Source organism: Mirounga leonina, unplaced genomic scaffold (genome assembly GCF_011800145.1).
Source record: "Mirounga leonina isolate KUSES-001 unplaced genomic scaffold, KU_Mleo_1.0 Mir_173, whole genome shotgun sequence".
NCBI classification, from domain to species: domain Eukaryota; kingdom Metazoa; phylum Chordata; class Mammalia; order Carnivora; family Phocidae; genus Mirounga; species Mirounga leonina.
Genome location: NW_023270447.1, coordinates 89716071 through 89733376, shown reverse-complemented (window position 1 = coordinate 89733376; position 17306 = coordinate 89716071). Strand labels below are relative to the sequence as shown.

General features: G+C 60.5%; 2 protein-coding genes across 2 annotated transcripts; both read left to right on the top strand.

The window, feature by feature from the left end:
* Positions 1–1182: 1182 nt before the first annotated feature.
* PHF13 (PHD finger protein 13) lies at positions 1183–9055 on the top strand. The gene is made up of 4 exons (XM_035019901.1): positions 1183–1562; positions 4123–4224; positions 5467–6001; positions 6419–9055. Exons 1-4 carry the CDS (start codon positions 1524–1526, stop codon positions 6643–6645), a joined length of 903 nt encoding a protein of 300 aa, XP_034875792.1. The 5' UTR covers positions 1183–1523; the 3' UTR covers positions 6646–9055.
* Positions 9056–10075: 1020 nt separating this feature from the next.
* On the top strand, positions 10076–16882 carry THAP3 (THAP domain containing 3). Its single transcript, XM_035019900.1, has 5 exons — positions 10076–10168; positions 12747–12939; positions 15510–15572; positions 15902–16000; positions 16246–16882. Exons 1-5 carry the CDS (start codon positions 10095–10097, stop codon positions 16711–16713), a joined length of 897 nt encoding a protein of 298 aa, XP_034875791.1. The 5' UTR covers positions 10076–10094; the 3' UTR covers positions 16714–16882.
* Positions 16883–17306: the final 424 nt, after the last annotated feature.

The following is a 17306-nucleotide window of genomic DNA, read 5'->3' as shown; positions in this document are numbered from 1 at the left end:
AACCAGCGAGGCATTCACTCCCTTAGAAATAATCTCCTAGAGGTTCTTCCAATCATCTTTTCTGATTTACTGGGTCCAGAAGTCGGTTTCCTGATTCGAATTTAAAATTTTACGTCCCTCCTCTTTAACGCAGTTCGCCTTCGAAGCTACCAAACGTTATTGAACATTTATAGATTTTTTTCCTTTCAAATGGTTATCAAAAATGTTCAAAAATGTCAGGCCTCCAATGGTAATTTTATCAGAGCAGATAATTTTCAACTAAGTGTTCAGAGTCAATCGATCTTCAACATATAAAGTTGTAAAACACTCTGCGGCCCAGCATTTAAACACCGCAAACTCAATCAAGCGCCAGTAAAATCATTGTCAATACCAGGTCTCTCAACCACGTTTTCCCCTCACCCCACTGGTGTAATGCTGTGAGGACTACGTTCGGAAGATAATTCAATTAGAGAAGACAGGGGTAGTCCCAAGATCAAGCAGAGAGGAAAGAGAGAGAGGAAAAAAGCGAATTTAAGACTAACACCTTCCAAAACACTGATAACCCTGCCACAGAGTTTTTAAAAACGCAGTCACTCGACACCCCAAAGCGGATCCTACAGACACCAGGAGATCCTCAGTCCCGCCGTCCCAGGACCCCCGGGACAGGAGCCGGCCAGAACACCCCGGCCGCGAAAACAAGTTCGCCCCGCCGGGTCCGAGCCCAGGCGGCGGCCGCGACGTCAGCGCCCGTCGCCCCCGCCGCGGGGACCACGGCCCCACAAAGGGGCACGAACCCCCAAGCCCAAAAGGAGACGGCAGCCGCTGCCGCCGCCCTCCTCGACCGAGGCCGTCAGCCCCGCCCCCACCCGCCGGGGCGACCCCCGCCCCTCGCCCTCGCCCCCGCCCCCGCCGAGGCCGCGGCGCTACCACCCGCGCCGCCCCTCCCCCACCGCAGAGCCAGCGCGAGCCTCCGCACCTCCCCCGCTCCGGCAGCCTCAGGTCCCGGAGACACCGCCCCCACAAACCGGGCTGCAGCCGCGGAGCCCTATGGGGGCTGGAGTCCGCGAGGCGGCCTTTGTGCGCCTCAGAGGCGGAGCTGGGACTACTACTCCCACAATGCTCCGCGCCCGCCCCCGCGCCTTCGGCTTCCCGTCGCCCACAGACTACATTTCCCGACAGCCCTCGCGGCTCTCCCGCCCTCCCTCCCGAGACACGAGCCGAACTGGGCGTCAGGTCGGGGAGCGGGTCGGGTTCCCGCTCGCCGCCGCCGCCGCCCCCCGCAGAGACTCTCCCGCCTCTCCCACCGCGCCGGCCGGAGGAGCTGCATCGCCAACTCTGCTCGGCCGTGGAACCGCCGGCCCGGGAGCACTGAGCCCGGGACGCAACGCGCCGAGCCCCCTCGTCACCTCCAGCCGGGGCGACCCCTCCCGGGTCCGCCCTCGCTCTGCGCGGCCGCCGGCGCCCCCAGCCCTGAGCGGCTCGGTGGCCCGGCGCCCGCATCCCGGGCCCCTGCACTCCCGTAGCCGCCGCCCCCCACCCTGAACATGGACTCCGACTCTTGCGCCGCCGCCTTCCACCCGGAGGTGAGTGAGGGCTGCGTCCCGACCGCCCCCGACCCACCCCCACTCCCGTCCTGCGCTCCCGGCAGCCGGACCCCCGCCGGCCGACCGCCGCCCTCCCCTCCCCCAGCCTTCCCTCGTCGCCCCCTTGGGCGCCCAGCCCCGCCCCCCACTCGGGCCCGCGCCCCGTTCTCCCTGCCGGCCCTCGCCTCGGCGTCCCTGCCGCGGGTGTCCGCGTCCTCCCGGCGCCTCTTCCCTCGGGCCGCCGCGCCCACCCTTCCCCGGCCTCGCGTAGCCCCGGGACCTGTCTGGGCCCCCGGCCTCTCCCCGCCGGCTTGGCTTACTCCTCCCCGGCCCCCGGGGGCTCGGTCCCAGCCGCCGCCGCCTCGCGTTCCCGCTTCTCTTAGGAGCCCCTCCCCCCTCCCGGAGGGGCTCGCGGTCCCCCTCGGACGGGGACTCCGCTCCGCGCGCCCCCGCCTTCTCCCTTAATCCCCGGGCCCGGTAGCCCGCGCCCCGCCCCCTGACTCCCGCGCGGCCCCCGCCCCCTCCGGCGCCGGGGGCCTAGTCCTGCCGGTCCCCACCCCCGTAAACACCCGAGTCGAGCCCCCCACCCTCGGCACTCTCTCCTCCCCCTCCGGGGCCCCCGCCCCCCGGCCGCGGGCTCTCTCGCCCCGCCCCGGCTCCCCCTCCTTCCGGGGATCGGCCCTCGGTTCTCCCGGGCGGCCCCTCCGGCGCCCCCGCCTCGGTCCCTTCTCCCCCCGGAGGCCCGCGGGGCTGGGGTGCGGGTCCGGCCGCGGGCGGGTGGGGGAGGCGGCGCCGGGCGCGTTCGCCCGCTGCGCTGCCGCCTCAGGGGTTCGCGGGCCTCCCGGCCCCGGACCCCGAATCCTGCCCGGCTTTCCGCGCCCCCTCCCCCGCGGGGTGGGCCCCGCACCTTCCGGGGCCGAGTGTCGGCGGGGGGCGGCTTCCGCGGAGGGCGGGGAGGGGGCCGCACCGCCATCTGCTTTTCCTAAAGGCGGCGAGGCGGCGAGGCGGGCGGGGCGGGCGGGGCGGGGGTGGCGCGGGTCCCTCCGCCCCGGGCCCGAGGGCGCCGCCGCCTCCCGCTCCACGTCCAGGCCCCTGACCCACTTGTGCGTGTTCCCCGCCTAAATAAAAGTTCTCCCCGAGAGTTTGAGGGCCGAGGGCTGCGGCCGGAGCGCGGGCGGTCAGTTCTTCCCGGGGGTGGGGGCAGGGTCTCTCCGACGCAGGAAATGCCGGGGACCGCTCCGAGGCGGGTGCTCCGCCAACCTGCGCGCCCCTCGGGGTCCGACTGGCCGGGGGTGGGGGGCGGAGGTGGTCTGCTAGAACCGAGTTGAGAAAATAAGAAGTGGAGCCCTTTGGAAGGAAACCTGCGGGCAGCACGCCGGCCACCGGGCCGCTTTCTTGGCCCTCGGTCCTGGGGAGGGGCTGGGTTGGGTCCAGGAACCCACCCCCCAATTTCCTGTCCCGCGTTCGTCCTTGCAGGGTGGTGGGACCCTGGGCCCTGGAAATGGTAGCGGAGCACGTAAGGATGAGGTTGGGGTGGGTACTAAAGTGCTTAAAGGAGACTTCAGTAAACAACGCTAGTCGAATAAGCCGAAATAAAGCAGAGTTGTTTTGCTTAGTAGCAAATAAGGGTTCTTTCTCCCGGAGCTGCTGTTCCTCAGGAGAAAAACCCTTCTTGTTGAGGGCATTTCTAGATTGAATGGAGACAGGACACACAAGCCAAAACCCTCTCGTATTTCATCCTCAAGGTGCAAGTAAACCCAGCCCGAGCATTTTTTTTTTTTTTAAGATTTTATTTATTTATTTGACAGAGAGACGCAGGGAGAGAGGGAACACAAGCAGTGGGAGAGGGAGAAGCAGGCTTCCCGCAGCGCAGGGAGCCAGATGTGGGGCTCGATCCCAGGACCCTGGGATCATGACCTGAGCCGGAGGCAGACGCTTAACGGCTGAGCCACCCAGGCGCCCCCCCAGCCCGAGCATTTCTGGTTTATTTTCTGAGTCCGAGAACATTCGGGTTCTGGCCCCCTGGATGTTGGGTGTTGCAGCAGGGGAGGGAGAAGTGGGGAGTGCTAGGAGGAGGGGGCCACACAGCCCTGGCTGGGGAGGGTTCAGGCCTGAGCGAGCTTTGTAGGATCAGGAGCAGTTGACTTCTGAAATCACTTAAAATACTTTGATTACAGCTGCAGCTGGACTTTATTTTCAAAATGGAAAATCTGTAGCAAAAAAGTAGTTATTAGAGCTCCTGATAGGCCTCCAGAGCGTGATAGATAATGTTGGAAAATGCCACGGGAGCACTAAGAAGTAGACTTTTCTACGTTTTTATCTCCTGCCCAGTTTCCCAGTGTGCTTGGCATAACATCACAATCCCCCTCCCTCAGCCTTCTGAGCGCAGTGTTAGTTCTTGACCCAAACCTACCTTATCTTGTTTCTTAGAGTGTTTGTAAATGTAGCAGTATATTTTCGAGTGGTTGACAATAAAAGCTCCAGCTGGCTTAGTTTTGTTTCTGGATTCCACCTACAAGTGCCTACTCTCAAGTACACCCCTTTTCTCGCCTGCTAACAGGAGTGCTCCCCCAGTTACAAGAGGCGCAGGACTGTGGAGGATTTCAACAAATTCTGCACCTTTGTCTTGGCCTATGCCGGCTACATTCCTTATCCAAAGGAGGTAATCTTCAGTGCTTCTGCTGGCAGTGAAACCATTGGCCGGGTGGGGGTTTGGGAGGGGGCTGCTGGGGGATGCCAGACGGCTGTCAGGTAGAAACCTTTCTTAAAAAGTTAGCCCAGCCTGGGAGGTGGTTCCTAAAAGTCTGATAGAAAACGCAGGCTTGTCTAGAAATGATTTAATAAACTTGGAGTGTTTGTTGGTTTGCAGATAACACGTTTGATGTCCATCTGCTCTGAATCTCCAGGGCTTATTGAGTGCCTACAGTGGCTGGGCGGTGTTCTTGGCCCTTACAATATATGAGAGGGGTGCTGTTGTTGATCCCCATTTTACAGATGCGGATGCTGGGGCCCAGGCCTGGGGTTCAACCGGATGGTTGGGCCTGGTCCACACTGTCCTTCCTGGTGAGCAGCTCCCCGGTTGCTGTGCGCACCATATTACAGAATCTTCAGGGACTTGGGGCCAAAATCCTGAATTTTAAAGGATTTTTTTTTTTTCTTGCTAAAGGGTAGGACTGAGGACCACTATTGTCACGGTGCTCAAACTTGTACAGGGCTAAAAAGAAAGGAATATGGTATTTCTGGGAGACCAAACCCCAGCATTGGCTTATCGTTTCTGTTTGCTGTGTACGTGGATAAATGCACTCTTTGTGCCACGCAGAATGTTGCCACTATTTGCAAATAAAATGCTTGAATGGTCTGAAGGAGCCGTAGGGATTAGCTCACTGCTTTGGGGCAGTTATTACCTAGTTTGATTTTGTAATATTTGGGGGTATCTCCAGTTTTTAGAAAGAGTGTCAGGAAATTCTCAAAACTAATTTAAATTCATTTAATTAAAAAAAAAAAATGCAACCCTTGGGGCCGCAAATGGAAGGGAGATTTTATAATCTGAGAAAGATAAGGGGGTATGAGAGGGTGTTGTTGGCATCTTTCTAGATATTTACTGGGCATCAAATGAGTTCCTGGCTCTGGGACAGGGGCTGAGGGCTCAGCAAGGGAAGGTTTTCCTCCTGGTGGGTTCACATTCTATCTGGAAGGTCATAGTAAAGTACTCATGACACCATTCCTAAAGAGCACTGCTTACGAGAGCCGAGAAGGTCACGGTTCTGATAGCCCTCGTCTGTAGTCCTGACCTGGCTGGAGGGTGGGGGTGCGGAGCCTGGGAAGCTCTGCTTGGGGCCAGCCCTTGTTGCCGGGGACTAGTCACACCACTCGGCCCCGGCTACCTGTGCTTCTGTCCTTTCAGGAGCTCCCTCTGAGGAGCAGCCCCAGCCCTGCCAACAGCACAGCTGGCACCATTGACAGCGACGGCTGGGACACGGGCTTCACTGACATTGCGTCGGCCGTGCCCCTGCCGGTCTCCGACCGCTGCTTTGGCCACCTGCAGCCCACCCTCCTGCAGCGAGCCAAGCCCAGTAACTTCCTGCTGGACAGAAAGAAGACCGACAAGCTGAAGAAGAAGAAGAAGAGGAAGCGAAGGGACAGCGACGTGCCCGTGAAGGAGGGGTACATGGGGAGCCTGTTGAAGCTGGAAGCCGCTGACCCCTACGTGGAGACCCCCACGAGTCCCACCCTGCAGGATATCCCCCAGGCTCCCGGCGACCCCTGCTCGGGCTGGGACTCCGATACTCCTTCCAGTGGATCTTGTGTCACGGTGTCACCTGATCAGGTCAAAGAAATAAAAACTGAAGGCAAACGGACTATTGTCCGGCAGGGAAAGCAGGTGGTGTTCCGGGACGAGGACAGCACTGGCAATGATGAGGACATAATGGTGGACTCGGGTGAGTGGCCCCTGAGGGGGTCCGAAGAGCGGTCCCTTCCCTGGAGGGTGACAGCAGAGTGTGCCCACCATCCCTAGAGAGAACGGTATCGGAAGGTGGACACTGAGATGTTTGGGAAGGGGGTGATTGCAGCTAGAAACAGCTGAGATTCCAGGACAGGCCTCAAAATAGAAAAATACATACAGCTTCTCAGTAAACATCTCACGGTTAATTCCTGGTGCCACACATTTCAGTGTCCTTGGTCACGCATTTACTCCACTGCCCTGCCCTTCAGTGGGTGTGTGTTGAGGATCAGGCTTCACTGCAGCTCAGCTGCTCTGCCCCCCGCGCCCCCGGGGGCTGGGGGAGGGACCTCGCTGGGGGAGGGAGTGCAGGCAGTGTTTGCTCTCTTCTTCACACACGTGTCTCTCCCTTCAGATGACGACTCCTGGGACCTCGTCACCTGCTTCTGCATGAAGCCGTTTGCTGGCCGCCCTATGATAGAGTGCAACGAGTGCCATACCTGGATTCACCTGTCCTGTGCGAAAATACGGAAGTCCAATGTTCCGGAAGTGTTTGTCTGCCAAAAGTGCCGGGACTCCAAGTTTGACATCCGCCGCTCCAACCGTTCCCGAATGGGCTCGCGGAAACTGTTTCTGGACTGACTGTTGGTGAGCGAGGAGAGCATGGGCGAGGAATCAGAAGGGACGAGGGGCCTTTTGGCTCCTCTTAGTTGAGCACAGAACTCTCAGCTCTGGTGCGGGCAGACCCCTGCCATTCAGGTGCCTAAGCAAAAGGGCGGGCTGTCCGGGGTAGGACCTGTATCTGCCAGTGACTGAATAAAATCCTTGTTGGCCAAAGCTGCTGCTAGAGCTGTGTTCTCTGCAGTGGAGGGGGGCTCACCACCCAAGTACAGTGGGTTCGGTTCAGCTGAAAGTGAGGGTACGTGGTAGTTATGAATTCTTGCTATCATTGTTAACAAACTCCGCCGGCTGGAACCAGCGCTAGCTGTTTTCCTGCTTCCGCTGTCTTGGGAGAGGAGATGTTCAGTTTCCCAGGCCTGTTAATGAACAGCCATACGTGTAAGCTTTTTCCCAAGTGTAAGTCTTTGACCGTAAGTGTCTGTACAGCAACCATCGAGCTGCCCCTACCTTCGTGGCCTGCCCTCTCCCTGCCTTAGCTGCTGTCTGTTTGTCCCTGCAGGCTGCCAGCTAGAGTCCTCTGGTCTCACTCTGAGCGGAGCCCTGCGGCGGTGGCTAGCTAGTGATCCCTCGGTTTCCTTCTGTTTGTTTAAAAGGGACAGTGTGTGGCCACTTCTTGGCGGAAAAGGGGTTGGTTGGGGGGGTTGAGGTGGCCCGTGTTCATAACTCAGTTTCCTGTTTTGCACGATGTAAAAAACCTGTCTTTTTTGCACGATATAGCCAAAAGTATTGGCAGATTTCTGCCGGGGTGCCCTTTCCAGTTGGTGTATGAGGTCTTAGGGGTGCCCAGGCGAGCTGTTTTCAAGCGAGAGGGCACTTGGATTCTGTCCTCCTCTCTTTCCCTCACCTTGTTCCAGTAGCAACGTAAAGCTTAGGCAGTCACGGGAACGGCGTTCCTCTACTTCGTGAGGTAGAGAAAACTCGAAGGGAAGGCCTCTCCTGTGGTTGATTCTTAGGATGCCCTCAGACAGGCTGGCCTGCTGGTTTCCCGGGGCAAGGTTAGGATTTGACGCCTTTTTTGTTTTTTGTTGTTTTGTTTTGTTTTGAAATTGGCGAGTGAGCGGTATGGTAACATTGGCCTCCAGGAATATACCACTGAACTGTGCAGACTTCCTTCGATCTGAACTGGGACCCTGGACCGGGGAGCCTCCGGTGCCAGCCCGGCCTGGAGAAGCCCAGGAGTTTGTGCCTGTAGCTCGCACAGGGCTCTGTCCGAGGGCCGTGTACCCTGGGCTGCCGCCGGTGGCTCTGGGGCCTGCAGGGACAGGAAGGCTCCCACTTTCTCCAGAGTTGACAGTGCTCTTTAGCAGTTCAAATACTTTTCTCAAAAACTTTTTTTTTTTTGGTAAGTAGATGGGTGTGTTTTCATACACATTGTTTCTCGTGAAGCATGAAAAGGGAAGAATGCCCAAGTTGGTCCTATTTATTTACAGCAGGGTGGACCCCCAGTCTCTCTGCTGGGGTCTTCATGTGGCACCTTCGTGCTGGGCTCCCCGGGGCACAAAGGGGGCTTGAACTCGAATTGGCTGATCGGAGCCCATGTTCTGCGCTAGTATCGTTCATGCTTCACCAGCCAGCTGCTTTTTGTTGTGTTTTGTTTTTAATTCTGTTGGTTATATTAACACAGAAATAGAGAGAAATAGTTTCTGAAACCCAGTTTATCGTGAAGATCCCCAAGGGAGAAGTTCTGCTGTAGAGAAAAACAGTAAGAAGCGGGCTTAGAAACCACCTTCTCCTCAGACAGCTGTCTGGCTCTGATGAGGGCAAACGTCCAGGAAAAGTTGGAGAGGAATTTGCCAAAGATCTGCCCCATGACATTGCCTGTCCAGTGTCTTCACCATGAGAATAGCCAAAGTTCCAAAGTGTTTTTCTTTTTTAAAAAAACTCCACGAAGTTTTAAAAGTGCATTTAAGAATATGTGTGATTTTAGAGCGGAACTGCCAGGCCTGGCGATTGCTGTATTGCTTTTAGAAGGTTGGATGCCTGGTGACACCTCTGGAAGGTACTCAGTAGTCCTTTCGATCTGTTTCCTTCCTTTCCTTTTTGTTCTTTTAACAGATCTCCATCCCTGTGGGTGGTGTCCTAGGAAGTCAGGACACCTTGGTTTTTGTGTTTGCTTGAGCTGGGCAGCTGCAATCAGCTTTATGCAAATTAGGCATGGCCCATCTAGGGGCTCCTGGTTGGTGGCTAATAAAGTGAGGGGAGGGAACGATGTCACCCCAAGAGTAAGCCTCTCCCATTGGCATTGGCCAGGCCAGACACTTAACATCGTTTACATGGTTCTGTGTGATTATAAAGTTTATGTGTATAAAGCGAAGCTGTTTCTGTGAAACTGTATATTTTGTAAATAAATATATTGCTACTTTGAGGTTCATGCCTAGCTTCAGGTGTTTGTTTTCTCTGGGGGAGGACAGTGGTGTTTCTGCTCCCTTCATCCCCTCTCCCAAACCATGATGACATAGAGACTTGGGGAGGTAAAGTCTGAGTTTGGTTTAGCAGGATGAAGCGTGCCCACAACCTTTCATACACTTTTCTAGTAAATTCTCCAGGATCAAACCACAGTATGAATAGACATGAATAGCTTTCGCAGTTTCATCATGCTGTGGATTAGCTTAAGCCCCAGTGAGTGGTTACCTGCTTTGTTAAAAGCTGCAGCCTCCTCCGAGGTTCTGCAAGCAGATTTGCGGTCTCCCAGGGGTGCTCATTCTGCCCCTTTACACTTGGGGGTCCCCATCGCCTGTCCTCTTTCTCTCACTCAGCTGTGTCTGCCCGTCTCTAATCTGGGACCCACTAGTAGTCAACTAGTACCTCCTTTTGAGCAGCCAGAATCTACGCACCAACACCTCTTAGAATCTTGGAAATCCTGGCCGGGTTGGGCGGTGAGCCCTGCTCTGGTTTCCAGGTGTCCGAGGCTGTTGGTGGGTGTGCCTTGGCTCGTCAAAGCGAGGAGGTGAGGGCCCCGGGCTTTCGCGAAGGGGTGGGGCTCGCACCGGCGGCGCTGTTGGGGCTGTCGGGCCGGGGCTGACTCTGGAGCACCCCTTGTCGTGGTACCCCGGAGCCCACCTGACTCGGGTGATGCAGGTCACAGGGAGCGCGCGAGGAGGTGACCCGGGAGCAGAAAGGAGGCGGGCGCGCCTCCGCCTTCCGGCGGCCCCCGCCCGGCCCGCAGGCCCCGCAGGCCCCGCAGGCCCCGCCCCGCTCGCCGGCCCCGCTCCCTGGCCCCGCCCCGCCCGCAGTCCAGCTCAGGTCCTCGGGCCCCGCCCCCCGACCGGCCCGCAGGCCCCGCCCCGCTCGCCGGCCCCGCCCCGCCCGCGGTCCAGCTCAGGTCCTCGGGCCCCGCCCCCCGCCGGGCCCCGCCCCGCAGGCTCGCCGCCGCCATCTTTGTTAGGGGCAGCTGGGCCTGGCGTCTAGAGATGCCGAAGTCGTGCGCGGCCCGGCAGTGCTGCAACCGCTACAGCAGCCGCAGGAAGCAGCTCACCTTCCACCGGTGAGGGGCGGGGGCGCCGTGGGGCGCGGGTGCCCGGCTGCCGACCCGCCTGGCCCGGCCGAGCGGCCGCGGCCCCCGCCGGAGCCCGAGGCCTGGCGCGCGGGGCGGGGACGCCAGGGCCGCTGCCCGGCCGCGGGGGAGGCCCCAGGGCGTGCGGCTGGCCCCTTCGCGGACGGGCCGGCGGCGCGGGGACAGGCGGGGTGGCCGGCGGCCGGGCGCCGCCTGGCCGGCTTGGGCGCGTGGGGAGCCTGTCGGAGAGGCTGAGCACGGCCTTCCCGCGGTCGCTCGGGGCGGTGGCGTGTGGAGGAGGCCGGGTGCGCCGCGCCCCGCAGCGCCTAGCACTCGCTGCAGTCCTGGGGGTTTCGCCCCCCACCCCCGGACTTGATCTTGTTCACAGATGCAGCCCGGAGCGTAGCAGGTGCTCGGCACCTACTGGCTGATGCGTTTCCGAACGAACGAGCGACGGTGGCGCCCGTCGGTGTGCCTGCCGTGCGCTGGCCACTCGGCTTGTCCCCGGCCCGGCCTCCTGTCGGGAAGCAAGGGGGGGGTGGAGGAGCGAGAACGGTCCAGGGTGTCGGGAGAGTGGGGCCGGCCGCGCCGATTGGCGGGAGGTTTTGGAGTCTGTCGTCACGCTCCCAGGGCTCCCAGAGTCGGCCCTGATGGGTACTGGGCCCCTGCCCCGGAGAGCTCAGGTTCCAGCCTCTGCCCCTTAGAGCACGACCCCCGGGGCCAGCTGCACTCTCTGTCTCCACTGCCCTCCCATCACCATCTTCCTTCGCAAAGTGAAGGTCTTCATGGAAGGAATAAGACCTACAGAAAAGCACACAAATTACAAGTCCACAGCCCAGCCCATTCCGCAAAGCGAACACTTGTGTGACTGCTGCGAATCCGAACATCACCAGCCCCTAGGGAGCCCCCCGCTGCACCCCCTCCCAGCCCCTTGTCCCCTCTCATCCCCAAGGGCGGCCGGAGAGTGGGGCGCTTTGGCCTGTGTTGAACTTGGCACGCGGAGTCCAGCACCATGGTGCTTCCCTTGTGTCTTCTACTCACGGCTGTGAGTCACCTGGGCGTCCTTCCTCCCCATCTCTCGAGGTGCTCCGCTGAGTGAATATACCAGAACTGACTTGTTCTACAGTTAAAGGGCATTTGGGGGCCCCCGTATCTTGGCCATCACAAGCACAGGACTGGGGACAGTTTTGCTGGGACGAGTCTTCCTGTGCATGTGTCTCTCTTCGCTTCCGTTGGGCACATCCCAGGAGTGGAATTGCCTCCGGCTACCTCTGCAATTCATTCCAGTCGGACTCTGGCCCCCGCCACTCCTGCAGAGGAGCTCTGCCAAGTCCCCGCTGGCCCGGCTCAGTGCTGGTCCATCCTCACCCAAAGCAGCTTCTCTGCAGCATTTGGCACGGCCGACCACTGACCTCTTGTGACTCTCTCCCACTTGGCTTCTGGGGCCCCCCTTTGACCTCTTCCTCTGTCACAGTGTCCCTTCTCGGACTCCTTTGCCGGATCCTCCTCCTTTCCAGCGCTAGCCTTGGAGCCCTTTGGGGGGGGGGGGCCATGGCCTTGTGTCCTCCCCATCCACACTCACTCCCCAGGGCTCCAGTTTCCCCCAGGCTTCACCACCCTTTACACAGGGACGGTCCCCACGCTGACGTCTCCTGACACGTGTCCCTTGCTGCTGCACTTCAGCACTTGGTCATGTAAAAGGCACTTCAGATTTAACAAACAGAACCTAAATTCTGATCCCCCAGGCCTGCCCCTCCGACAGTACCTCCCCTCCCATCTTAATACACGAAACTCCTTCCTTCTCTTTATTTTGCGGCTCACAAGCAAACCTTATTGCACCAGCTTTCGAAATGCATCCCCGGTCTGCCTGCTCATGACCCCTCCGCTGACACCCGGGTCGCAGCCACCAGCTGCCCACCCTCCTCTGTCACCCTCGGCCCAGAGCTTCCAGGGACTGCCCACCTGCCCGAGGCTGCCTCCTGAGGTCCTCACCCCTGCTCTTGCTCCCACCCTCTCAGCCAAACCCGCCTCTGACCACGACCCCGACATGCTGGGGGCCCCGTCACAGTGCCTTGGCACTTGCTCTTCCTTCTGATACGCACATGGCTCGCTGTCCTTCCTGCGGCTTCTGCTCAGATGTCACCTCTCAGGAGGCCTTCTTGACCACTTCCTACTTGATTGCGACGCAGTCTATGTCTGTTTGGTTTACTGTCCGTTTTCCTGTTCTAGAATGTAGGCTCTATGAGGGTGAGACTTATTCGTTCCTACTTCCCAGAGCCAGGGGCAGGGCCTGCACACGGCGGACTCCCCAAGGCACTAACAGGCTTGCCCTGCAAGTGTACCTTCGGAAGGTTTCCTGGCCACGTTTGTGGCCCCACATTGCCTACTGAGAATGCTGTAAACAGGCATGACAGAAGCTTCCAGAAATTGGATGTGGTTTAACAGAGCGAGGTCACTGAATTTTCCAAGGTGTCCAGTAAAATGCCATGTGGTGTTTTCAAAATTCCACACAACTCTGCCGTGCCAACCTGAGCCTCGCAAATTCCTTCATGTCTCCCTTGCCTCCTAGGTTCCCGTTCAGCCGCCCAGAGCTGCTGAAGGAATGGGTGCTGAACATCGGCCGGGGCAACTTCAAGCCCAAGCAGCACACGGTCATCTGCTCCGAGCACTTCCGACCCGAGTGCTTCAGCGCCTTTGGAAACCGCAAAAACCTGAAGCAGAATGCCGTGCCCACGGTGTTCGCCTTTCAGGATGCCGCGCAGGTGAACACGGCACCACCTCTAATGTCTTCAGCTCCAGCCTGCAGGGGTGCAGCCAGCAGCTGGGGCGGGCGTGGTGTTTGCAGGCTGAGAAGTGCGGTGAGGGCAGCCCCCCGGGGTTCAGAGCCCAGCTGCCCTGCTGGCCATGACCTTTGCTGTAGGTCATTTGCAATTTAAAGCCCCTTTAGGGGCGCCTGGGTGGCTCAGTCCTTAAACGGCTCAGGTCATGATCCCGGGGCCCTGGGATCGAGCCCTGCGTCGGGCTCCCTGCTCAGCGGGAAGTCTGCTTTTCCCTCTGCCTGCCACTCCCCTGCTTGTGCTCTCTTTGTCAAATAAATAAATAAAATATTTTTAAAAAATTAAAAAAATAAAGCCCCTTTAAAAATAGATCACGCATGGGGCACCTGGGTGGTTCAGTTCATTGGTTAAGTGTCTGGCTCTTGGTTTCGGCTCAGGTCATGATCTCGGAGTCGTGGGATCGAGCCCCGGGTCAGGCTCTGTGCTGAGTGTGGAGCCTGATGGAGGATTCTCTCTCTTTCTCTCTCTCTCCCTCTTCCCCCTGCCCCGCCCCCCCAAATCACGCCCTGCAACCAGAAGCTGAAGCAGCTGACTGGCAAGTGCACCAAAAGCTTGGTCCTCTATGCATTTCATTTTTTTTTTAAAGATTTTATTTATTTATTAGAGCACAGGCAGAGGGAGCGTCAGGCAGAGGGAGAGGCAGGCTCCCCGCTGAGCCGGGAGCCCGACGCGGGACTCGATCCCAGGACCCTGGCATCGTGACCTGAGCCGAAGGAGACGCCTCACTGACTGAGCCCTCCAGGCGCCTACATGCATTTCGTTTGCTGGGCGTCCCGTGGCTTGAGGCTGCACGGTGAAGACCTTCCCAGTGGCCGGTGGTGGCTGTCTTGCATTCAGACCTTGTCTTTTTCTTCCGAGTAGGCAGCGGGGGCCGGGAGCTGTGGTCAGGAAGCCCGACACCATGCCGCTCCCACGCAGCAGGTGGCGCGCCGGCTGAGAGCTCTGGGCCGCGCAGGGAAGGCTGCTGCAGGGGGAGAGCCGGAGGGAGGCCGGGGGGCCGCGGGGCCCAGACTTGGAGCTGGCAGGGGTTGGGGCCCGCTCGCCGACAGCGTCAGCTCTGGCTGGTTGGAGGGTGGCAGGGGCCACGGTTTGTCGGGGGAGGGGAGAAGGCGCCCTCCGGCTGGAGCCCCTGGTGTCGCGTGTGCCGTCGGGTTGGCCTGAGCTGAAGGGGGGCTGTGGTCGCGAGGGCGGGTGGCCTTTGCAGGCCCGGTGGGCTGAGAGGGTGGCGGCCGGCAAGGGCCAAGCCCGCTGAGCCCCCGGGGGACGGGGTGCCCTGATTCTCTGAGTTTGGCCCTGTGCATCTGGAGTTTGATTTCCCAGCGGGCCATTGGAGTGGCCGTGGCTCCTGTGGGGCGGCTCGGGGGAGAGCTCCCGGACTGCTGGACGTGGAGGCCCTGAGGGGGATTATCTTGAATTTCCCAAGTCCCAGAGGTGTACTGAGTCGCAGAGTGCGGGCGTCACCCTGGGCACGCAAGGCCAGCCGGTACCCGTGGGGGCCGATGGTACTGGCAGTGAGAGGGGAGGCGGTTACAGGGGTGAGGAAGCCTGAGCACATGTGCCCAGCAGGCCCTGCGTCGGGGCGCCTGCCCTCCGTCCGAACTTTGTGCCCGTCTGCGGGCTCGTGGCCTCCTGTCCAAGTCCATGTTCCCGTCCCCTGGAGGAGGGCCCCCCGACCGCTGTCCATTGTCCCCCCGCTCGCCTGGCTTCCCGTCGGGCCGGCTCCTTGTGGCTCCGGGGGGGGGGGGGTGGCACACGTGCGTTTGCTCTGACTCAGCTTCTCTCTCTGGTCGGCTCCCTGAGGGCAGGGGTTTGTTTCACAGCTTTACTCCCGACGCCGAGGAGGTTTCGTTGTCGCCGACGTGGAAGGCCTTTTGTTTTCAGGTGATACGTATTTGATTTTTATTGCGGTCAGAGCACGTAACGTGAGATCTAGCCTCTTGACCCACTTCCGAGTGTACGGTACGTGCTGTCAACCACGGGCACGGGGCAGGGCGGCGGGGTCTGGAACCTCATCGTCCTGATGGCCTGACGCTGCCCTCTGACCAGCCCCCTCCTCCGTCAGTGCCTGTTGCGAGTGGAGCTCGAGCACTTCTCATGCATTTGTGGTGAGATGTGAAGTGAGCTTAGTTTAACAGCTTGGGGGGCTGTCGGTGCCCGGCGCCAAGAGCTAGGGGTAGGGGCCGCTGCTTCCGGCCCCGTGGCTGGGGGCTCGGCCCCGGGGATGCCCGGGCACTGGCAGCAGGCCCTGAGTCAGAGGTTCTCGCCTAGGTGGCTGCCGCGCCTTGAGTCGAATTTGAGTCACCTCCTATGGGCCTAGAGTGTCAGGCCCTGGGGGACACAAAGGAATCAGGTCCCTGGCTTCACGGGGCCTGTTCCCGGGCCTCTGACCTAAGATTTGGGGACAGCTTCGGGGAGAGTGAGCCAGTGGGTGGTGCCGGTTCTGGGGGTGACCTGCACCCCCGGGGAGCCTGTGGACAGCGCTGTGTGTCTTGCAGCTGGTGAGGCAGAACGCGGACCCGGCCGGCGGGGGTGCACACGTGGACTCCTACAAGGAGGAGGTGAGTGCTCTGGCACGCCCCGAGTCAGGACCGAGGCCTCGGCGCAGACGCCGGGGGGGGCACGTGCCCCCCCGAGCCCCGGCCTGCACGGCTTGGTCATGCTCTCCTCACAAACCAGGGTTCGGATTCTGTGCTTTCCTCCCTGTTCGACAGCGGGCAGCCCAAGTTGCCTGGGGGGCTGGCTCGGCCCGCTTCCTGAGGTCTGATCCCAGGCCCGGGCCCGGGGAGCCTGTTGGTTTCTGCCGGGGCCTGGCCGCGGCCCCCGCCGGGAGAGCGGAGAGCGGGAAGGGTTCCCGGTGGGCTGCCCACTTCTGCCCTGCTGTCCCCAGGTCGTGCCCGAGGCGGGGCCGGCAGAGTGCGGCCCGGGGAGAAGGACTGCCAGTGCCCTCGAAGCGCTGCCCCCGAGCGCTGGCGGCGCCACGGAGCAGGTAAGGCCCGGGGCCTGGGGCCGAAGGCAGCAGGTGGTTGGCCGGTCTCTGCACACGGGGATTCGCTTCGAGCAGAGTGAGGCAAACTGGTGCCCAGGCCACGAGCGCCCCGGCCCGCGGCCCGGCCCTCAGGAGCCCTGTGCGGAGTCTGCGCCGGCCTCCGCGGCCCCCGCCTGTCGCCGTCCCGCGGTGGCAGCCCTGCTGGGCCCGGGCTCGCCTCCGCCTTCACGCGCCTCTGTCCTCAGGGCTTGCCGCAGAGACCGCAGGGAACCCCGGGCCCCGGTCCGCCGGCCAGCCCCACACAGCCGTCCGACCACAGCTACGCCCTCCTGGACCTAGATGCCCTAAAAACAAAACTCTTCCTGACCCTGAAGGAGAACGAAAAGCTCCGAAAGCGCCTGAAGGCCCAGAGGCTGGTGATGCAGAGGATGTCCGGCCGCCTCCGCGCCCACCGAGCGGGGCAGCCGCGAGCGCCGAGCCGAGCCGGGCGGCCAGGCTTCCCTGTCAGCGCCTCTGGGGCTCGGGCCGTGGCCGCTGAAGCGACAGTGAGGCAGGCCAGGCCCACCCCCAGCCACCTCAGGGGAGGTGCAGCCGCGCCGGCCCGGGACAGGAGCGGGACGGTGGGCCGGACAGACTCGGTCCTCCCGGAGGGGCCGGGGCCCAACTGTCCTTCCAACGAAAGCTGGGCGGGGGTCTCCAGCACCACAGCGTGAGGAGGCGTCCTGAGCCGAGGGGGTGGAGTGCGTTTCCCGAGGGGCGGCGGGGCCCAGGGAAGGACACGAGAGGGGGTGACGGCGCGGTGGCTGAGACTGGCCTCTGTTCTGAGGCGGGCCTCCCGGGGCCTGGCGTGAGTGATGGACAGAATAAAGTGTCTTCCTACGCTGCAGGTTTTCCTCCTTTATTTATAAACTCGGACAGGGGTCCCGTGTTTCTCGGAGTTTGTTACACCATTTGCTTTTACAAAAGACCTGCATTAGTCCCTGCTTTCGCTAACCCAAGGAAATCGGAGGGGGGTTTTCACTTTTACGACAAAAGGCGTAAAGCAGAAGATGCAGTCGGTGAGGATTCTGTTCCCCGGGAACTAGGCGTCTGCGCCTCTGGGCTTCAGCTCCGTTTTATGCAGCCCTTGGTAAGATGTGTCCGAAGGTTTCCGAAAAACCTGAGAGGTGATTTTTTTGGATCTGGGAACACTCAGACCAAACCAAACCAAACCAAACCAAATGACACCACACGACCTCCAGGAAAACAAGGATCCTAGCCTAAGTCACCTCCTGACTCTGGACTCCTGTTCCTCAAGCAGAGTCTA